The sequence below is a fragment of the Acomys minous genome (assembly GCF_964271855.1).
Source record: "Acomys minous genome assembly, chromosome: 9".
In the NCBI taxonomy this organism is placed as follows: Eukaryota; Metazoa; Chordata; class Mammalia; order Rodentia; family Muridae; genus Acomys; species Acomys minous.
This window is the reverse complement of record NC_140490.1, coordinates 6,504,922-6,523,554: the sequence shown is the minus strand read 5'-3', so window position 1 is coordinate 6,523,554 and position 18,633 is coordinate 6,504,922. Positions and strand designations below refer to the sequence as shown.

The window sequence follows — 18,633 nt, the reverse complement described above, 5'->3', positions numbered from 1 at the left end:
CTCTGTAGCTCAGGCTTTCCTAGAGCTCAGTGTGTAGCCCAGGCTGGCTTTAAATCTATGCTGAGTCTTAGCCTCCTAAATGCTGGAGTCATATGTGTGAGCCAGCATACCTGGCATAGTATTAACATCCAACAATTATATTTTATAAAGTATTAAATTTTTCTTTCTGAGCTGGGAATTGAATTGAAGGCCTTGTATGTGTCAGGCTACTGTAACACTGAGCTATAGCTCCAGACTGGTTTTGTGATTTTAGACTGGCGTGGAGCTCGCTACGTACCCCAGATTGTATGCTTGTCACCCTGCTGCTTTTGCTTGCTGACTGCTGAGACTGTAGGTTTGAGCTACTACCTCTAGCTATAGTTCTTTAAGTGAAATATAAGGTCAGAAGCATTTTCCCACAGCACTGAGTCTTTATAACCATATTGGCTTTGCTCGAATTAAAAACAAGTCTTAATTTGCTTAACTGTTTTTGTTAGGTAAGTTATTTTAAAAGTACTTTGACTGTTATGGATAACATAGTGATGATCATTTTTTTTTTTCCGAGACAAGGTCTCTCTGTGTAGCCTTGGCTGTCCTGGAGTCACTCTGTAGACCAGGCTGGCCTCGAACTCACAGTGATCCACCTGCCTCTGCCTCCCGAGTGCTGGGATTACAGGCGTGCGCCACCACGCCCGGCTTTTTTGAAAGGTCTAGTCTCTCAATTTGGAGTTTTTAGTTGTGACAGTTTTTGTGTTTCATAACGGACAGAAGCAAGTGCCTTTCCAAAGAGAATGTGCAAGTTTATATTGCTACTTGCAGAGTGTGTTATGGTCTATTATGTTGTTGGCATTCAAAAGTGTATATTATTTCTTTTTAAGTTGTTCTGTAATTATAGAGAAGCATGTTACTTTCAGGTTTACACACACACACACACACAGGTGTGTGTGTGACTACTAAAGTTGTGCGTTTTATTGTTTGATTTCTAGTATCAGAGTCAGAATTTCATCAGATATTTCTTTCACTCTCTCCCCTCCTCACCCCCCAACATTTATATTTTGTGTATCCTATTTTGCATATTCATTTTAGTCTGCTTAAGTTGTATCCTTTGTGTGACCTTATAGAGATTTTTTTCAGTATAGCATATGCATCTGTATTTTCTTTCTTTCTTTCTTTCTTTCTTTTTGTTTTTTTGAGACAGGGTTTCTCTGTGTAGCCTTGGTTGGTCTGGACTCTCTCTGTAGACGAGGGAACTCACAGAGATCTGCCTACCTCTGCCTTCCGAGTGCTGGGATTAAAAGACTAAAGGCGCGTGCCACCACGCCTGGCTGCATCTGTATTTCCAACGGGTTTTCTGTTCTATCATTATCCTCAGTGATGCCTTCACTCTGGAGAAATGATAACAGCACTGTATCATGTTGACTTCATGTTGTTTTCTAATTATATTGTGAAAATATGTTATGGGAACAATTCTTTTTTTCCCCCTTTGAGGCAAGTTCTCATGCCTCCTAGGCTGGGCTCCACCTTACTGTGTAGGCAAGGATGACCCTGAACTCCCTACCCCCCTGCTTCTCTCTCCTAAGTATTGGGGTGACAGTACCACCATGTTGGTCAGAGTGATCTTAATAATTCAAAATCCAAAAATTTCTTTTGAAACTAGATTATGGAGAGTTTTTGATTGTTGGTCCTGTTCTGAGTTGTGCTCTGTATAATCCAGGCTGGCCTCAGCCTCTGGGATTGTGGGTGTATGCTACCGTTCCTGGATTCACTAGGTCTTAAATATGTTTCAGACATGCTTAAGTAAAGGATAATAGTCTGAGGATTTATGTTTGACTCATGCCTTCCTCTTGTAGGTTGGAAAAGAGACTGTGCAGACCACCGAGGACCAGATTTTGAAGAGAGATATGCCACCAGCATTTATTAAGTGAGTAACTAAACCATTTGTTACTAAATGGAATCTTGTTAGAAGGACAAGGTAAATTAATTCCAAGAACACATTCATGTATATGTGGAGGTCAAAAATAAAATAAATCCCCCCAAAAGAGAATCCTCCTGTTTGTTTATTTGTTTGTTTTCCATAGATGACTCTTGGTGGTAACTAGGGTAGCCATCCCTTACTCTGGCAATTAGAAATGAAAAATAAGCTTTTTTCCTGTTCCTGTATAAACTTTATTTCAGACTAGCTTCATAGTCCTATTTGATCTATTTGATACGGAACATCTGAGCCAACAAATATGGAAGGAGTGACAGAATTAGAAAGTCATCACTGTGTATACCTCAGAGGAACAGTTACTCACGTAAGGTTAATCAGATCCTGAAGCCCAGAGGTTTGAACCTGTATTGTACCATGAAGCTAAAACCTTGGTCTCCATGAGAACACGGGAAACGCAGTGTGGTACGGTGAACTGAGCAGTTTGTTTAAAAGTGTATCACTTCATTAGCTACACTGAACATTTACTGTAGCTTAAAGCCCAAACAAGATGGGCATGCTTGTCAGCTCTGGAGGCAAGAAAATGCTCCACAATTTGAAACACAATAGTTATCTTTCTCTTGCTTTTCTTTAGGATGTAAGGAAGCAGAAAATAGATGTCTCGGCTTTGAAGGAAAGGGACAGAGGGAAACAGATGGAAGCAATTAATTACATCCTTGGAACTGTTGAGCAGGACATTCTTTGGGGCTATTTGGTTGATGTTTGGATGTTTCCAGGGCATTACTGACCTACGCTTCCTCTGAAGTCTGCGGTCACAGATCCAGTAGTGACTGCTTCGCAGGCAGCACAAAGAAGGAAATGCGGTGTAGAAATTTACTGTCCAGTTCACTTTCTAGAATATAAGGAGCCAAGTCTACAGGACACAGAAGACTCTTGGCCTCTGGGGAGGTTCATACTGAAACCATCTTGTATATATTTTAAGAGCTTTCAAGGAAAGATAACGCCATTTTAGGATTTGGGGTCGGTCTCAAAATCAAATCACAGGCTGACTTGTCTGACTGGTTATTCAGGGAATATTGAAAAGTGGGCTTGATACTAAATAAAAGTGACACACAGGTTGAAAATTTCTAGTGAAAAAAAAAAGATCCTTTCTTCCAAAAAAAAAAACAAAAAACAAAAAAACCCTTAAAATCAGAACAATTTCTGGTGTCAAACATTTTAGATATGGAATATTCAACCTGAGTTTAAATTATAATCACCACTGAGAGACTTTCTGGATATAGTGGCAAACTTTAATCTGAGCACCAGGAGGCAGAGGCAGGTAGATATTTCTAAGTTTGGGGCCAGCCTGGTCTATATAGTGAGTTCTGTATTTTAAGACAAAAAAAGATTTGCATGACACCGCAAGGCTTTCTTTTTTGTGGGTGGAACAAGTGATCTGGTCTCTGACTGCGCTGGAAAATGAGTTCACAATTCACTAAGTTTCCCCAAGACTTGAATCATAGCTACACTGCTTGACAGTTGCCATAGGAGCTATCTTGAGCCTCATAAACTTTAGGAGGGCAGTAAACATGGTGTGCTATTAAAATGTTAGACTCACTTCTTGAGAAGTGATTTGTCCTTTAGATTGTCTGCAGGCATGACAGCTCTTTCATTCTGTTTTTACATTTTTTATTTTCATCAATCTTCATCAGCCAGCTGAGCATTAATTAATATTTATATGTAATTGATTGATTAATGGCCTGGACACACTCATTGGTTAATTATTTATCGCCTTCTATTTGTCTAGCATGCTCATTGCTACACAGAATAGCAGTTCTTACCAGTATACAGTGAAAAATCTCCTGTGAATGGTATTATAAGTAGGTTAATAATAGTGAGAAACTATTTATCAATACTTTAAAAAATATTGGCGATTGAAGAGATGGTTTACCAGGTAAAAGCAGTGGCTTGTTGAGGGTTGGTCTGGTTGCTGTCCAGACGAGCAGACTCACGGACCCCAAATGTTTGTAATCTTGCCTAAAAACTTATTCTTATTTGACCAATGAAAAGCTGATACACCTGGGCAGGCAATGGGGCAGGTGTAGCTAAGGTTTGCAGGCTTTGGATAGACAGAGAGGATCTTGGGAAGGGAAACAGTCAGAGACTGGAAGAAGATCTTGGGAGAGGGAGGAGAGAGGAAGAGGACAAGAAAGGAGGCCACAGCCATGGCTTAGGTGGAAGAGAAGCATGTGGCTGGTGTGGATGGAGGATTTGGCCCAGATGAAGAACCTTAGCAAGTATTTGGGATTATGGATGGGAGGTAGCTCTGTAGAAATTATTAGAAGCTGATGGCATGGGATGGGGGCAGAGAGATGTGGGAGGTAGTTTAGGGGATTAATACCTGTCCTGCCCTGGGTGAACCAAGGCTACTTTAAAATATAACAGATGTCTGTGTCTTTATTGATTGATAGCGGGTTAGAAAATACCACCGTAGTAATTAAGCCCAATAATAAACATTTAATAGGCCAGACCTTTACATTAACCACAATAGTGGCTGTTCTTGAAAGGAGATGGATTTGGTTCCCAGCACCCACATGGTAGCTCACAACCATTTGTAACTACAGTTCAAGGGATTAGAGCCTCTTCTTGCCCTGCAGGCACCAGGCAGCGCATGCATGTAGCACACAGACATACATTCAGACAAAACACCCAGATGCAGAATATTAAGGAAAAAAATTAAAATAAGTTGAAATCAGCCAAGATGTAGGAGCAAATGTAGTTAGGAAAAGGAAAAAAAAAAAGAGAGAGAAAAAAAGAATGGTGTGTATTTAGTTGCATATACTCCCTGCTTACTGTTTTTGTTGTTGTTTTTCTTCTTATAGTTTCACTGAAGTGCAATATGCTATTTTGTTGTTGTTGTTATTATTACTACTACTACTACTACTATTACTTCCTGGAAGAGGAATGAGAGGAATTACAGCTATTTTGCCTGGGAATTGCTAATTCCAGACACACACATGGGGGCACGGTGAGATATGTCATATATATGAGCTGTCTTTTTGTTTTTCTTTTCAAACAACAGTCTCACATGTACCTCATCTGGCTTCAAATTCAAGATCCTTCTGCCTCAGCTTCCTGAGCAGTTACTTGGATTACAGGTTTCTTTTTGTGTATATCAAAGAGAAACAAAAAGTAAAGATATTTTGAGAGCTTTCAAGATCAGGAGCTGTGATACGAAAGGGTTTTCTAAAAAGAACGTCAGTGTAGGCGTGAATCGTAGAAGGAGGTGTGGTGTACAGCGTGAGACTTGGGAGAGTTGAGGGAGGAGAGGGCAGGCTCCTCGGGATGGCGTAAGTGCTGGGTCTACGGCATGGTGGCCCATGAGGAGAGGACTGGTAATGGGGGTGAGGCAGCAAACAGCCTGGTGAGGCAGTTTCAGCCCAGGGTTCAAGGTCCTTGAGAGCCTGGTTAGGGAATTTGGAGCTGGAAGGAGAACAGCTTTGTAGTTTTTGAGCCACAGGATGACAGCAGGAAAGTGGTTTTTCAAGAAGGTCCATAGCCAGATTCCAAATGGATAAAGGTGTCAGTGCTAAGATGAAGGAGAAGAAGTGTGTCAAACTGGCCAGCTTCATTTTCTGTCCCGTGGACTTGGTTGATGTTGATTCCTCTCAGTTGAGAGATGTTTCTGATGAATGGTCTGAATTTTCCTTGGGAGAAAAATGTCCACTTATAGTATACAGTGGAACCGCATTCTTTTTTAGTTTTTTTTCCCCCCTCAGACAGGGTTTCACTGTGTACCCCTGGCTGTCCTGGAACTTGTTATGTAGATCAGGCTGGCCCCACACAGAGATCTACCTGCCCCTGCCTCCTGAGTGGGAAGTTCGTTTGTATTTGTGCAGTGGAACAGAAACAGTAAGCAAAGCGGCTCTTGGACCCTGTCTGAGGCTGCTTGGTGCCCAAGTGTTCTCAGCCATTGCTTGTGGTTCTGTGTCTAAGCTCCGCTAAGGAGCAGAGCACGGGATCTGCGGGCAGGCACATGCTGCTGCACTGCGACCGCAATGTGTTACCTTCTGCCTCATTGCTGCTCTCAGCAGCCTGCTGGTAACTGTCAAAGCTTCAGTTGATTTGCCAGCTCGGATTGCTTTTGAATCATTGGGATGTCTAGGCCTGCTGAATAAAACGATGTTTTAAGAGTGCTGTGAGAGAGAGAGAGAGAGTGCTGTGCTCCATTCATTCAGCCTGTTTCCCCGAGGAATCACCTTGTTTTCATCCTTAAACTCTATCAGTTAAGCGTAACTTTGGCACATACCTGTAGATTTTTAACATAGTTTATATTAGTGTACAAAGAATATATAATAAAGGGATTAAAACATAATTAGATCTAATTCAGGTCATTTTGGCCTAAGGAAAATAGTGTTTTGTTTTATATTCCAGCATTTATATTTAGCTTTTATTTTCTTTCACTCTTGAGCACCCAAACAAAACTGTCTTGTAATTTCTATTTTTAAATTCACTTGTTGGTTAAAGTGGATAGAATTATTGATTTTTATTTTTATTTTTTTAGAATCATTTTAAAAAATATTCTGGGGCTACTGTGTGCTTCTGATATTTCAGGGTGCTTTTGTGTGCTTGTTTTGTTTTGTTTTTAAACTTGTGACTTTTGTGATCCTTTCCATTGCCGTGTAAGAAGACTTGTCTCTTCTCCTGGAGGACCAAGTTTGTGAGCTAATCATTCATGTCTGCCAGCTGCCTCACTGCATTTTTGACCTAGAGCAACCTCTCTGATTTGAAATAACTCCGCTTTGGACTTGCTGTATCCAACATGTCTGTGTACTGCTGTTTGGGACTGGCTTCTTTAAAAATACTTTGTGAAGCTGAGTCTTTTCAGTAGTAAGCAGAGTCATTTTATTAATTTGCAGATGAGTTCTAAATAGGTTGATGGGCTAAATCTGGTCTAGTTTATATACCCAATATGATTGAGAAATGAGCAAGCAAAATATTAGATGTCTGTTACTTGTGTTTCCATTGTCTACAGACTATTTAAAAGAGTGAAAAGAACTCAGAGGACCCAGGAAGCTCACATATATATTACCGGGATGTATATACATATATTACCACATATGTTGGCTACTCTTGTGTCAACTTGACACACAAACTTGAGTCGTCAGAGAAGAGGAACCTTGATTGAGTAAATGCCTCCATAAGACACAGCTGTCAGAATTTTTCTTAGTGTTTGATGGGCAGTGCCATCCCTGGGCTGGTGGTCCTGGATTCTGTAAGGAAGCAGGCAGAGCAAGCCATGTGGAGCAAGACAGTAAGCAGCACCCTCCATGACCTCTGTATCAGCTCCTGCCTTTGGGATCCTGCCCTGTTTAAGTTCCTGTTCTGGCTTCCTTAAGTGATGAACAGCCAAACGGGCCCTTTCCTCCCCAACTTGCTTTTGGTCATGGTGTCTTGTCACTGCAATAGAAACCTTAACTAACACATCATGTATTTCTGAGAATGCCAATGTTAAGATTCTGCCCATTTAAAATAAGCTCTCTATAGCTATGGCTTCTCATCATGGCGGACCCTAGAGATAAGGCGCTTCAGGACTCCCGCAGGAAGCTGCTGGAGCACAAGGAGATTGACGGCCGTCTTAAGGAGCTACGGGGACAGTTAGATGAACTTACCAAGCACTGTGAGAAGTCTCAGTGACCTGAAGGCACTACAGAGTGTTGGGCAGATTGTGGGTGAAGTGCTTAAACAGTTAACAGAAGAAAAATTGGTTGATAAAGCAACACATGGACTAAGTTATGCCATAGGTTGTCATCAGCAACTTGATAAAAGTAAGCTGAACGAGAATTGCTTTGGATATGACCACACTGACCATCATGAGGTGTTTGTCCATTGGTTTACAACATGTCTCATGAGGACCCCGGAAGTCAGACTGGAGGGCTGACAGAACAGATTCAGGAATTAAGAGGTAATAGAATTACCTCTTACAAATCCAGAATTATTCCAGTGTGTAGGAATAATACCTCCAAAAGGCTGTTTGCTGTATGGGCCACCAGGCACTGGGAAACCACTCTTGGCATGAGCTGTTGCCAGTCAGCTGGACTGCAACTTCCTGAAGGTCCTATCTAGTTCTACTGTGGACAAGTACATTGGTGAAAGTGCTCATTTGATTAGAGAAATGTTTAACTATGCTGGGGACTACTAGCCATGCATCATTTTTATGGATGACATAGATGCTATTGGTGGGCGTTGGTTTTCTGAGGGTACATCAGCTGGCAGAGAGATTCAGAGAACTTTAATGGAGTTACTAAATCAAATGGATGGATTTGGTACTCTGCGTAGAGTTAAAATGATCATGGCTACAAACAGACCAGATACGCTGGATCCTGCTTTGCTGCGTCCAGGAAGATTAGACAGAAAAATACATATTGATTTACCAAATGAACTAGCAAGATTAGATATATTGAAACTGGCCTAAAACCCTGATCTGAGATTGCAGGTAGGTACCACCAGTAATAAACCCACTTCATAGATAAAAACACTAATCTTTGATAAACTGACTCACTCAATATCACCTCATTACTTTCCTTATTACAGATTTCATGGTTTCCAAGGGTATGTGCATTCTATAGTCTGACTTTTCAGAAGGTAGTGGGACTCACTACTCACCTTCAGACAGTACTAACTAATTCTGTTTTGAGAGACAAGGTCTTACTGTGTAGCCCTGGCTGGCTAAGAACTTGCATGTAGCTATGTAAACTAGGCTGGCTTTAAATTTAAATTCAGCCTCTGGCTCCTGAGTTTAGGGATTAAAGTTGTGTACTACTTTTAGAAGATAACAATTTATTCTTTTCCTAAGTGTTTCAAAAAAGGAAAAGTACAAGCCAGGCAGTGGTGGCGCACGCCTTTAATCCCAGCACTTGGGAGGCAGAGGCAGGTGGATTGCTGTGAGTTCGAGGCCAGCCTGGTCTACAAAGTGAGTCCAGGACATCCAAGGCTACACAGAGAAACCCTGTCTCGAAAAACCAAGCAAGCAAGCAAGCAAGCAAGCAAGCAAAACAGATGTAATTTGTGATGTATTTATTTCACTGACTTAATTCTTTTTCTTTTATTTATTATTTTTGTCTGTATATGGTATATGTGTGGGTGTGAGCTTGGAGGATAACTTTCAGGACTTGAGGCAGGGTCTCCTTTTGTTTCTGCTGCTTTTATGAGCTTTGGGGTGATAGATACAAGCTGCACTTCTTCTAGCTCTTATGCTGCGTTCACATAGCCCGGGCTGTCAGGCTTGCACAGCAAGTACTGAGTTGCACTAAGCCATCCCCTTGGCTTGTTTGTCCTATAATCCTCAAACTGGAAAGAGTAGAAGTACTAAGCTATTAAGGTTTAAGGATCACAAGTACTGTTGACTAAGTGACTCACTCATCTCATAGATGTATAGACTGTTGACTGCCTCAGCTTTTTCCCCCGAGATGACTCATTGGGGGAAAGTACCTGCTGTGTAAGCATGACGACCTGGCACCCACATACAAGGTTGGGCACAGTGGTATGTATCTGTAGCCCCAACATTGAGCTCAGGGGTAGAGCGGAGACCCCAGAGTACCGGTTGGCTAGCATGTCTGTTCGAATCTGATTGAGGAAGACACTCAGACCATGACTTCTGGTTTTCCCATGTGCACATACTACACATACACACTCAGTCACTTAAACATGCATACACACATATGGAATAAGTACACAAACAAAACAAAAAGCAAATAAAAACACTACAATAGCCAGGTGCATGTGTTCCTTTAATTACTACCTTGGTTTCTCCAGTTATATGTCTAGTCTCAAATTAAATTCATTTTAAGAGTTTAAAGTTTATACATTTGCTTTGCCTGGACTTGTTTAAAATCTTTACTGTTCTTTCCATAGTAGAGCCAAAAGAACCCCACGAAGCAGCTCCGTTTGTTAAATTCCGTGTGTGGACTGGTTGTTATTTAATCCACTTCATTCCGTTTGAGAGGCAGCTCAGTAACTGAGTGCAGAAGACCCTAACTCGGGGCTGGTGCTGAGATGGGCTTTTCTCTCTGTGAGGATGCTTCATATAGTAGACCAGCCGCTGGGCGGCGTCCGTGAATGATAGTAGACGTAGAGGTATCTGGAGGTGAGGTGCTGACTGGTGATGGACAGGTCCTGCCACAGCTTCTCAGTCTTTTTTTTTTTTAATTTTAATTGTTTTCCTCAAATAAGCCTAATTACTTTAAAAACGTAGCTGTTTCCCCTCTTTGAATCTTTGTTTTCTGTCATGGTGAGACTTATTTTACTGTGCCAGGGAACAAACCCAGGGTCTTATGTTAGACAGTCATTCTTCTGATAAATTATACTTCTAGCCTCTGTGACTGCAAAACACACAAATTAAGTAAAAAAAAGCTATTATTTTTAAAAATATTTTTTCGGTGACAATCACACAATTTTTTATCTTTTACTGTATTATGATAGTCTTTAGTCTGGCGTGTGAATGTAAATTTTCTGATAATGAACCATCTTTCCTTTTTTTTGGAGGTGGGGATAAATTATATTTGCTTGTGATTTAGAAAGCATCAGGTGGGAGTCGTGGCCGCTCAGTAGGTTTGGGGCAGGCTGATTGCTAGTTTGAGGCCGTCCTGACCTACGTAGGCTACACAGTGAGATCTTCTCCCCAAACCAAACAGCAGTGCCAGATTGAATTAGGGTGATGTGCCCCACCCCTAAAGTAAGGTGGACTCTCCCCAGGTGATCCTGGCTGACCTCAGTCTCCTTACTCGTGCCATCATATCTGATTTAATTACCAGATATTTCTTTTTTTTTACATTTATGTCATTGCGTGTATGTATGTGTATGAAGATGAGCGGTTAGCTGCCCTGCAAAAATTGGTTTTCTACATCCACTGAGTGGGTTGTAAGCATCTAGCAGCTCAGCCGTGTCCCTAGCCCTAAGTAGCCGACATTTTAAAATGTCTTCACTTTTTGTTCAAGAAGAAGCTTACTCTACAATTTTCTTGTTCTTTTCTTGTCCAGCTCTATAGCAAGGTTATTTTATTTTGACAAAAATTCTTTTTCTGAGTTCTTTAAATGGTTTACATAAGACAAAGATTATTTGCTGTTGAAAATTTGGTAAACTGTGTCTAAAGCTGGCCTAAGGGGAAGTTTTGATTAATTATTACTACTACTACTACTACTACTACTACTACTACTACTACTACTACTACTATTATTATTACATTTTCTTTTTGTGCACTGGGGTCCAACTCATAGGTTTACTTACTGTTTGTTTGTCTATTGGAACTCTCAGTGATTGAAATATGTTAAAATCTCTTGTGCTAATTTTCTACTTAGTTTTAGGTGTAAGCTATTTATCTTTCTAAGTGATTCTGTTATCCTGGTTTTTAAAGCTTGTGGTTCTCCTAGGTTCTAAATTCTGTTAGTGATATTACTTATCACCCTTTTTTGAATTGCTGCCATATGTTAGCCATGTGACTCTAGACGCTGTTCTTTTTTTAACTCCACATGATATTTATTGGTAGTTTTTTTTTTTTAAGTAAAAGTATTCCCGCATTATATCTGCCCCATTTTATTTTGTGTTTAGGCATTTAAACACCTACATCATTGATTATATTATGCTGTAGAACAGTAGCTATCAACTTTTTTCTTTAGAAGGACCTTCAAATAGTAGTAGTGAGACTTTATTAGTTAATTAAAGGAATATATTGGAACAAGAAGATAAAATGAGTTTAGTAATGTTTAAAAATAATTTTCACATCACAATGGCATCAGCATACATTTGAGAACTAAAGGTAATTGTAAAACACATGTGCTTGTATGTTCAGTCTGTCTCTAATTCTGACTTGAGACCAAAAAGGACCATAGGAGTCTGTGACTTGTGGGTCACAGAGTTCTTCATGGAACTTTGCAAGGTTTAGAATCTCTTCTGTGCACTGATGCCAGGTTTGAAAAGGGGTGGAGCAAGGAAAAAAGGAAGTGGGGGAGAAAACACGATATGTTAAGGATTCAAAGGTATGACTCATGATTTCAAGCTAGCTGTTTACCAACAACTTGGACACGCAGCCTGCATGGCTGGAATGCTTGTAATATTCCCAGTCCCAGAATGCTGCTTCCTCTTTGGTTATCTCTTTTGGGGGGGGGTGTTCAAGAGAGGGTTTCACTGTGTGGACTTGGCTGTCCTGGACCCACTTTGTTGACCAGGCTGTCCTCAAATTCACAGAGATCTGCCTGCCTCTGTCCACCCAGTACTGGGATTACAGGCGTGCACTATCACGTCTGGCTTACCTCTTGGGGAAGTCAAAACTGTCTGCATGGTTAGTTGATCTCATCTGAAGTAAAAGAAATGAGTGTGTATGTCGGGGTCGGGGAGGGAGGGAGAGAGAGGGAGTCAGTCAGTCAGTCAGACAGACAGACGGACTGACAGACTGACAGACAATGCTTGCTGCTCTTCCAGAGGGCCCAATTTCAGTTCTCAGCAACAATGTCAGGGTGCTCCCAACTGCCTTGTAACTCCAGCTCTAAGCACTGTGACATCTGCTTCTGGTCTCTGTAGGTACCCATATACACGTGACATTCACTCGCATAGATGCAGTCACATACTCCTAAGTGAATTAAAAACAACCACCACACCTTATTCCTTAGCTTTCTTGTGGTCTAAGTGACAAAACTTTTCATTTTGGGTGGAGATATGGCTCAGGGTTAAGAGTGTGTGGTGCTTGTTCTTCTAGAGGACCAGAGTTCCAGTACAGATCACGTCAGGCAGTTCATAATCACCACAGCTCCAGCCCCGTAGACACCCGTCTCGTATCTACATAATTAAAGCAAATCTTTAAGAAGCTTCTCTGTTTTGTGGTATACCTTAAGAGATGGGACAGTGAAATGAGTGCCCTGTGGATTTTATGGACGAGGACCGTAAGGTCTTGCAGTTAAGCACAGGCTTGGGACAACGTGTTCTGGCATTATCATGCAGCATATGATAGGGTGAGTTGGGGCTGTGCACTTGCTCCTTGGACTAAAGTATGATTCTTTCTGCACTCTGTGTTCCCTACTCCCTTCTAAAAACTGCTACTGTGCCTGTGGCCTTCACTCGGGTTTCTAGATGACTAATGGCTGAGGATCCTTGACCTTTCAAAATGGCAACTCCAGGATGCAAAGCATATTAGCTATTATTGGGATGCTACCCATAAGTGAGTCTATTTCTGTTGTTTTAAAATAAAGTTGGAAGCCAGGCCTGTGCCACCCTATAATCCCAGCCCTCTGGAGGCTAAGGAAGGAGAGACCCACTTGAAAAGAAACTCAGAGATCCCGTGAAGAGGTCTTTGTGACTGGTGCTGCATGGTTGAGTGATAACATGCATGCCTGATACCCAGCACGCATTAGGAAAATATTTTTTTAAACCTTAAATCAGCTTGATTAGAGATAAAGTCACCAAGTGAGAAACTTAGAAATTTCCATTATTTTACATGTGGTTAAATCCTGGGAAGGATGGATTTAGCTATGAGTATGTTAGGAATTTGGTGGGGCCGCTGGAGAGATGGCTCAGAGGTTTAAAAGCACTGGCTGTTCTTCCGAAGGTCCTGAGTTAAGTTCCCTGCAACCACATGGCTCAGAACCATCTATAATGAGCTCTGGTGCTCTCTTCTGGCCTGTAGGCACACATGCAGGCAGAATACTGTATTTGGAGAGAGAGAGAGAAGAGAATCCCATGAACCTGTCATTGGTTCCATTGATCTAAATCACAAGCATTGGTCCTTGCAGTTGAAGACTCAAAGGCAGGGGAGCCTCAACTTGCACAAGTTGATTGATTGATTTAAATGAATAGTATTAGGACATAGGTTATAAGATTATTTAGGAAACTGATCCTATTTCTAGTTATTCCCTAGAATTTAGGTTTCTATTTCAAAGTAGAAGATCACGTTAAGAGGCCAGGCAGACAAAATGCTTAAATGAAAAAACTCACATATTCCACTGAGATGATGGGCTCCTCCTGTTTCCGATTGCTGGTTAATCATAGTGGGATTTGTTTGGCTTTTATGAATGCCATTAAATTTTAATGTACCGACTGGGTAATCTTACTGTAGTAAAAAATGACGCAGTGTCTGTTCTGCCTATCATTTTATCACACAAGAGAACCATTAGTGGACAGTCAGTTTGATTCTTGGCAAATCTTTCCCATTTCATTTTCCCATCCCACCAGGTTTTCTCTCTATAAGTTATTCCTAACATTTAAGAAGTCATTTTTCAAGTTTGAAAATCATATATAGTAACTATATCTTTGTGAATAGATGTAGCTCAGGAATTGCATTCTGTGATGCTCGAGCTTATTTTGTATAATTTCATCAAGGATCAGGTTCCCTGGGAGTAAAATCAACTTTGGGACTATTTGGTGATTTCCTGCTAGGCATAGTGATGTGTGCCTGCAGGCCCGTCGCAGGGGAGGCTGAGACTGGAGAGTCATGAGTTCCAAGTCAGCCTGGGCTACAAGAAGTCCAAGGCAAAACTCTGTCTCAATAAATGTAGCTCAAAGTCAGGTGCAGTACCGCTTGCCTGTCATCCCATCACTCAGGAGGTAGAGGCAGGCAGATTGCTGTGAGTTCGAGGCCAGCCTGGTCTACAAAGTGAGTCTAGGACAGCTAAGGCTACACAGAGAAACCCTGTCTGGGAAAAACAAAAGCAAATGCAAATAAAATAAATAGTTATTGATTTCCTTGGCTCAGATGATCTTATGTTTCCTTTACTTGGTAAAAATGTTTTCATCAAATAGTTACTGAGCATTTACTTTTTGTCAGGTGTTACACTCTGTGAATCCATTAATTGTTCAAGTGAATAAGCTTTTTGTTTTGCTGTGCTTAATTTACAGTATTAGAGAAAACTGAGAAAATGTGGTAAATTCTATGGGAACTGAAAACACCTGTAGATTTGGAAGACAAGTGATGGTTGCCTGAAGGAACAGACATTTAAAACTGAGCACAAGAAGGGGAGGCTAATCAAACAGCAGGTGGAGGACACGTTCCTGAGGTAGAGGCAAGGCCGGGTAAACAGTCATGGCTAGTGGTCTCCAGTGAATGACTAGTTGTTCTTATACTACCTTTGAGATTATTCTCTTCAACATATATGAGTTTTCATTTAAACATCTTATCTAACACAGTTTATTATTTTTGTGTGTGGGAATGAGTGCCGTGGCACACATGTGGAGACCACAGGACAGCTTTGGAGAGTTGGTTCTCTCCTTCCACTGAGTGGCTCCTAGTTTGGTATTAAGGGCCTTATGAAGCTATCTCACCAGCCCATCCACCTTATTTATTTATTAATTAATTATTTTTGAGGCAGAGTCTTAGTATATAGTTCTAGCTAGCTGCTCTGGGATTTGCCATGTAGGCCCAGCTGGGATTAAAGGTGTGTGCTATCACACCCAGCAGTCTTTTTTTCTTTCTTTCTTTTTCTTTTTTCTTTTTTCTTTCTTTTTTTTTTTTTTTAGAAAGAGTCTCTTTCTTAGCCTGGAGCTTACTGATTCTGTTAGGTTGGCTGGCCAGTGGGATCCAGGGGTCTGTGTCTGCTTCCCTAGTGCTGGGGTTAGAGATGTACACCACTGTACCTGGGTTTGTATGGGTTATAGGGATCTGAACTTAGGTCCTCATGCATGCTTGAGTGGCAAGCACTTTAGTGAAGTCATCTCCCTAACCCCTCATTTAAAAATTTCAAAGTTGTTGCTGGGCAGAGGTCCATCTTTCACCCCAGCACTCAGGAAATGGATGAAGTAGTTCTTTATGTAGCCTTAAAATTACTTCTTGATTTATTTTATCTGTGTGTGTGTGTGTGTTGCTTGCATGTATGTATGTGTCCCATGTGTGTGCCTGGTTCCCTTGGAGCTCAGAAGAGGGTACATGACCCCTGGAGGGGAATTATAGGTACCTGATGTAGGTGCTGGGAACCAACCTTGGGTCTTCAAGACATGCGCTTTTGACTGCTGAGCCGTGTCTCCAGCTCCAGGCCTGTGCTTATTAACACCGATCAAAGCCACATCAAATCAGATACAGTGCTGTGTGCCTGTATCTAGCACTGCTTGGAAGGTGGAGGCTAGAGGAGCACAAGTTCAAATCCAACCAGGGCTACACAGTGACTCCAGGCTAGCCTGAAGTACATAGTGAGACCCTGACTTACAGAAAACAGTAGAGAAGCTGGGGACGGAGCGTAGATGAGTGGGTGGGGGCTTTGAGGTGGGGGTGTGCGCAGTAGGACTTTGCTTCTCACTAGTAGTATTAGGTACTGCCTTATGGAACCATGTTTATTTCTTAGCTTAGTAACGTATGCTTTTTGAGTTATAATAATACTTTTTACATCTTTCATAGGCCAGTTCTTTTATGTAGTTGAAATTCTCATATTGGTTTAATTTTTCCTATTAGCAATGTAATGTTGCTTTATACTTGTTGAAATTTTTGTATTCTTTCATTTGCTCCACAAAATAATGCTATGAATAGTGTTTTTACATATGATATATACATTTTTTGTTTTTTCAAATGAGAATGTGTAATATTAGCAAATTGTTTTGAAGTAATTTGTTCCTTATCTCTAAGTTACTAAGTGAAAATAGTAGGTCTGTTGAAATTAGATTAGAGGAGATCATGCAATCTTTTCTATGAATGAGTAATTGAATTAATGAATGAATATATTATAGTAAGTAGGGTCAAGGAGTATACTTGATTTATGCATTTTGAGTTCCTCTGTTAAATGAGTTCTCCTCACCTTGACCACCAAATCCTTGGCTGAATTTGTGGTTTTTATTAAACTGTATTAGTAGTAAGCTGCTTAATTGTTGGTTCAGTTGTTAATGTCATTGATTTATTTTTTTAAAGATTTATTTTTTTATTTATTTACTTACTATGCATGCAGTACTCTGCCTGCAGGCCAGAAGAGGCACCAGATCTCATTATAGATGGTTATGAGCCATCATGTGGGTGCTGGGAATTGAACTCAGGACCTTTGGACGAGCAGCCAGTGCTCTTAACCTCTGAGCCATCTCACCAGCCCTCCATTGATCTTTTAACTAACACCATAGTTTTTTTTCTTTTAAATGTATTTATTTATGTATAATGTTTTGCCTACATGTACACTTGTGTGTCAGAAGAGGGCATCAGATCTCAGTATAGATAGATGGTTGTGAGCCACCATGTGGTTGCTGGGAATTGAACTCTGGACCTCTGCAAGGGCAGCCAGTGCTCTTAACCTCTGAGCCATCTCTCCAGCCCAACAACATAGTCTTATAGAGATGCTTGGCCCCAATCCACTTGGCAAGATGAGTGAAACATTGTGCATTATTTCGTTCTCTTTCTTGTTCCCTTTATTCAATACTTTGCATTGTCTTATTATTAAAGCATAGCACTTGAAGGCAGAGACAGGTGGATCTCTTGAGTTCCAGGTGAGTCTGGTCTACATTCTAAGTTCCAGGCCACCTGGGACCACATAGTGAGACCCTGTCTCAAAAAACAAACAAACAAACAAACAAACCCAAGTCAAACCAAAAAACCCTTAAAATCCCTGCATAATACTTGAATGCTTATTTCTAGATGGTAAGTCTGACAGTACTTCTGATGTTTTTCAGTTCTTTGTTTAATGTCTGCCGTGAGATGGAAAGGAGGAAAGAAACAAAAGAACTCCAACAAAGGAGTTACAGAGATGTGGCCACCTAAAGTAAAAGTGCCAAATATACTCCCAGTTTTTGTTGCCAAGAAATAACAAAAAACAAGTTATCTACGAGCCCAGTGAATGAACACATGTGCTGCCATCAGCTGCAGACTTTAAGAATTAAAAGCCCTAATTCTGTTATAAATTGGCTTTTACCATTTACCATATAGAAAAAAAAACTTTGCATGCACACATTTTTTTTTTGTATTTGTGTATGGTGATCTTACATTTTCTTCTGCTAAGGAGTTAACCCATTTTCATCTCCATAGGGTTGAGAATGCTTGCACCAAACTTGTTCAAGCAGCCCAGATGCTTCAGTCAGACCCATACTCAGTTCCTGCGCGGGATTACCTCATCGATGGCTCTAGGGGAATCCTCTCTGGCACGTCAGACCTACTCCTTACCTTTGATGAGGCTGAGGTAGGCAATCTGAGGCCCATAAAGACCTCTCAGACAAAAGCTTAGTTTGAGAGAGAGAGAGAGAGAGAGAGAGAGAGAGAGAGAGAGAGAGAGAGAGTGTGCATTGCCCATGGAAATCAGAAGAGGCCATCAGATCCCTAGTGTTGGAGTTGTAGGTAGTTGTGAGCCACCTGACATGGATGCCAAGCACTAAGGTCCTCTGGAGGAACATGGTGTGTTCTTGACCTCTGAGTCATCTCTCCAGCCCAGAAAGCCTAATTTTAAAGGTAATAATGGAAGTCAGGCATGGTGGTGCACGCCTTTAGTCCCAGCACTTGGGAGGCAGAGGCAGGTGAATCTCTGTGAGTTCAAGGCCAGCCTGGTCTACATAGTGAGTTCCAGGACAGCCAGGGCTACACAGTAAAACCCTGTCTAAAAAACAAAAAACAAACAAACGAACAAAAACCAAAAAACCAAACCAAACCAAACCAAACCAAACCAACACCCCCCAAAACAAAAACAAAAACAAAAACACCCCCCAACCTAAAAAAAGATAATGGAATATTGCATGATTTAAAAAAAAAAGCTACGCCTTTAATCCTAGCACTCGGGAGGCAGAGGCAGGCGAATCACTGTGAGTTC

General features: G+C 41.1%; 1 protein-coding gene and 1 pseudogene across 3 annotated transcripts in view; both read left to right on the top strand.

The window, feature by feature from the left end:
* VCL (vinculin) overlaps positions 1–18,633 on the top strand; it is a 93,708-nt gene that overhangs the window by 28,700 nt on the left and 46,375 nt on the right. For both annotated transcript variants that reach the window (XM_084794943.1, XM_084794942.1), the window contains exons 2-3: positions 1,830–1,900; positions 17,862–18,012. In XM_084794943.1, the coding sequence (XP_084651069.1) occupies positions 1,830–1,900; positions 17,862–18,012 (222 nt within the window). The remainder of the gene's footprint in view (positions 1–1,829; positions 1,901–17,861; positions 18,013–18,633) is intronic.
* LOC311604837 (26S proteasome regulatory subunit 10B-like) lies at positions 1,907–10,689 on the top strand (annotated as a pseudogene). The gene has a single exon. The product of its transcript is annotated as a 26S proteasome regulatory subunit 10B-like (transcript).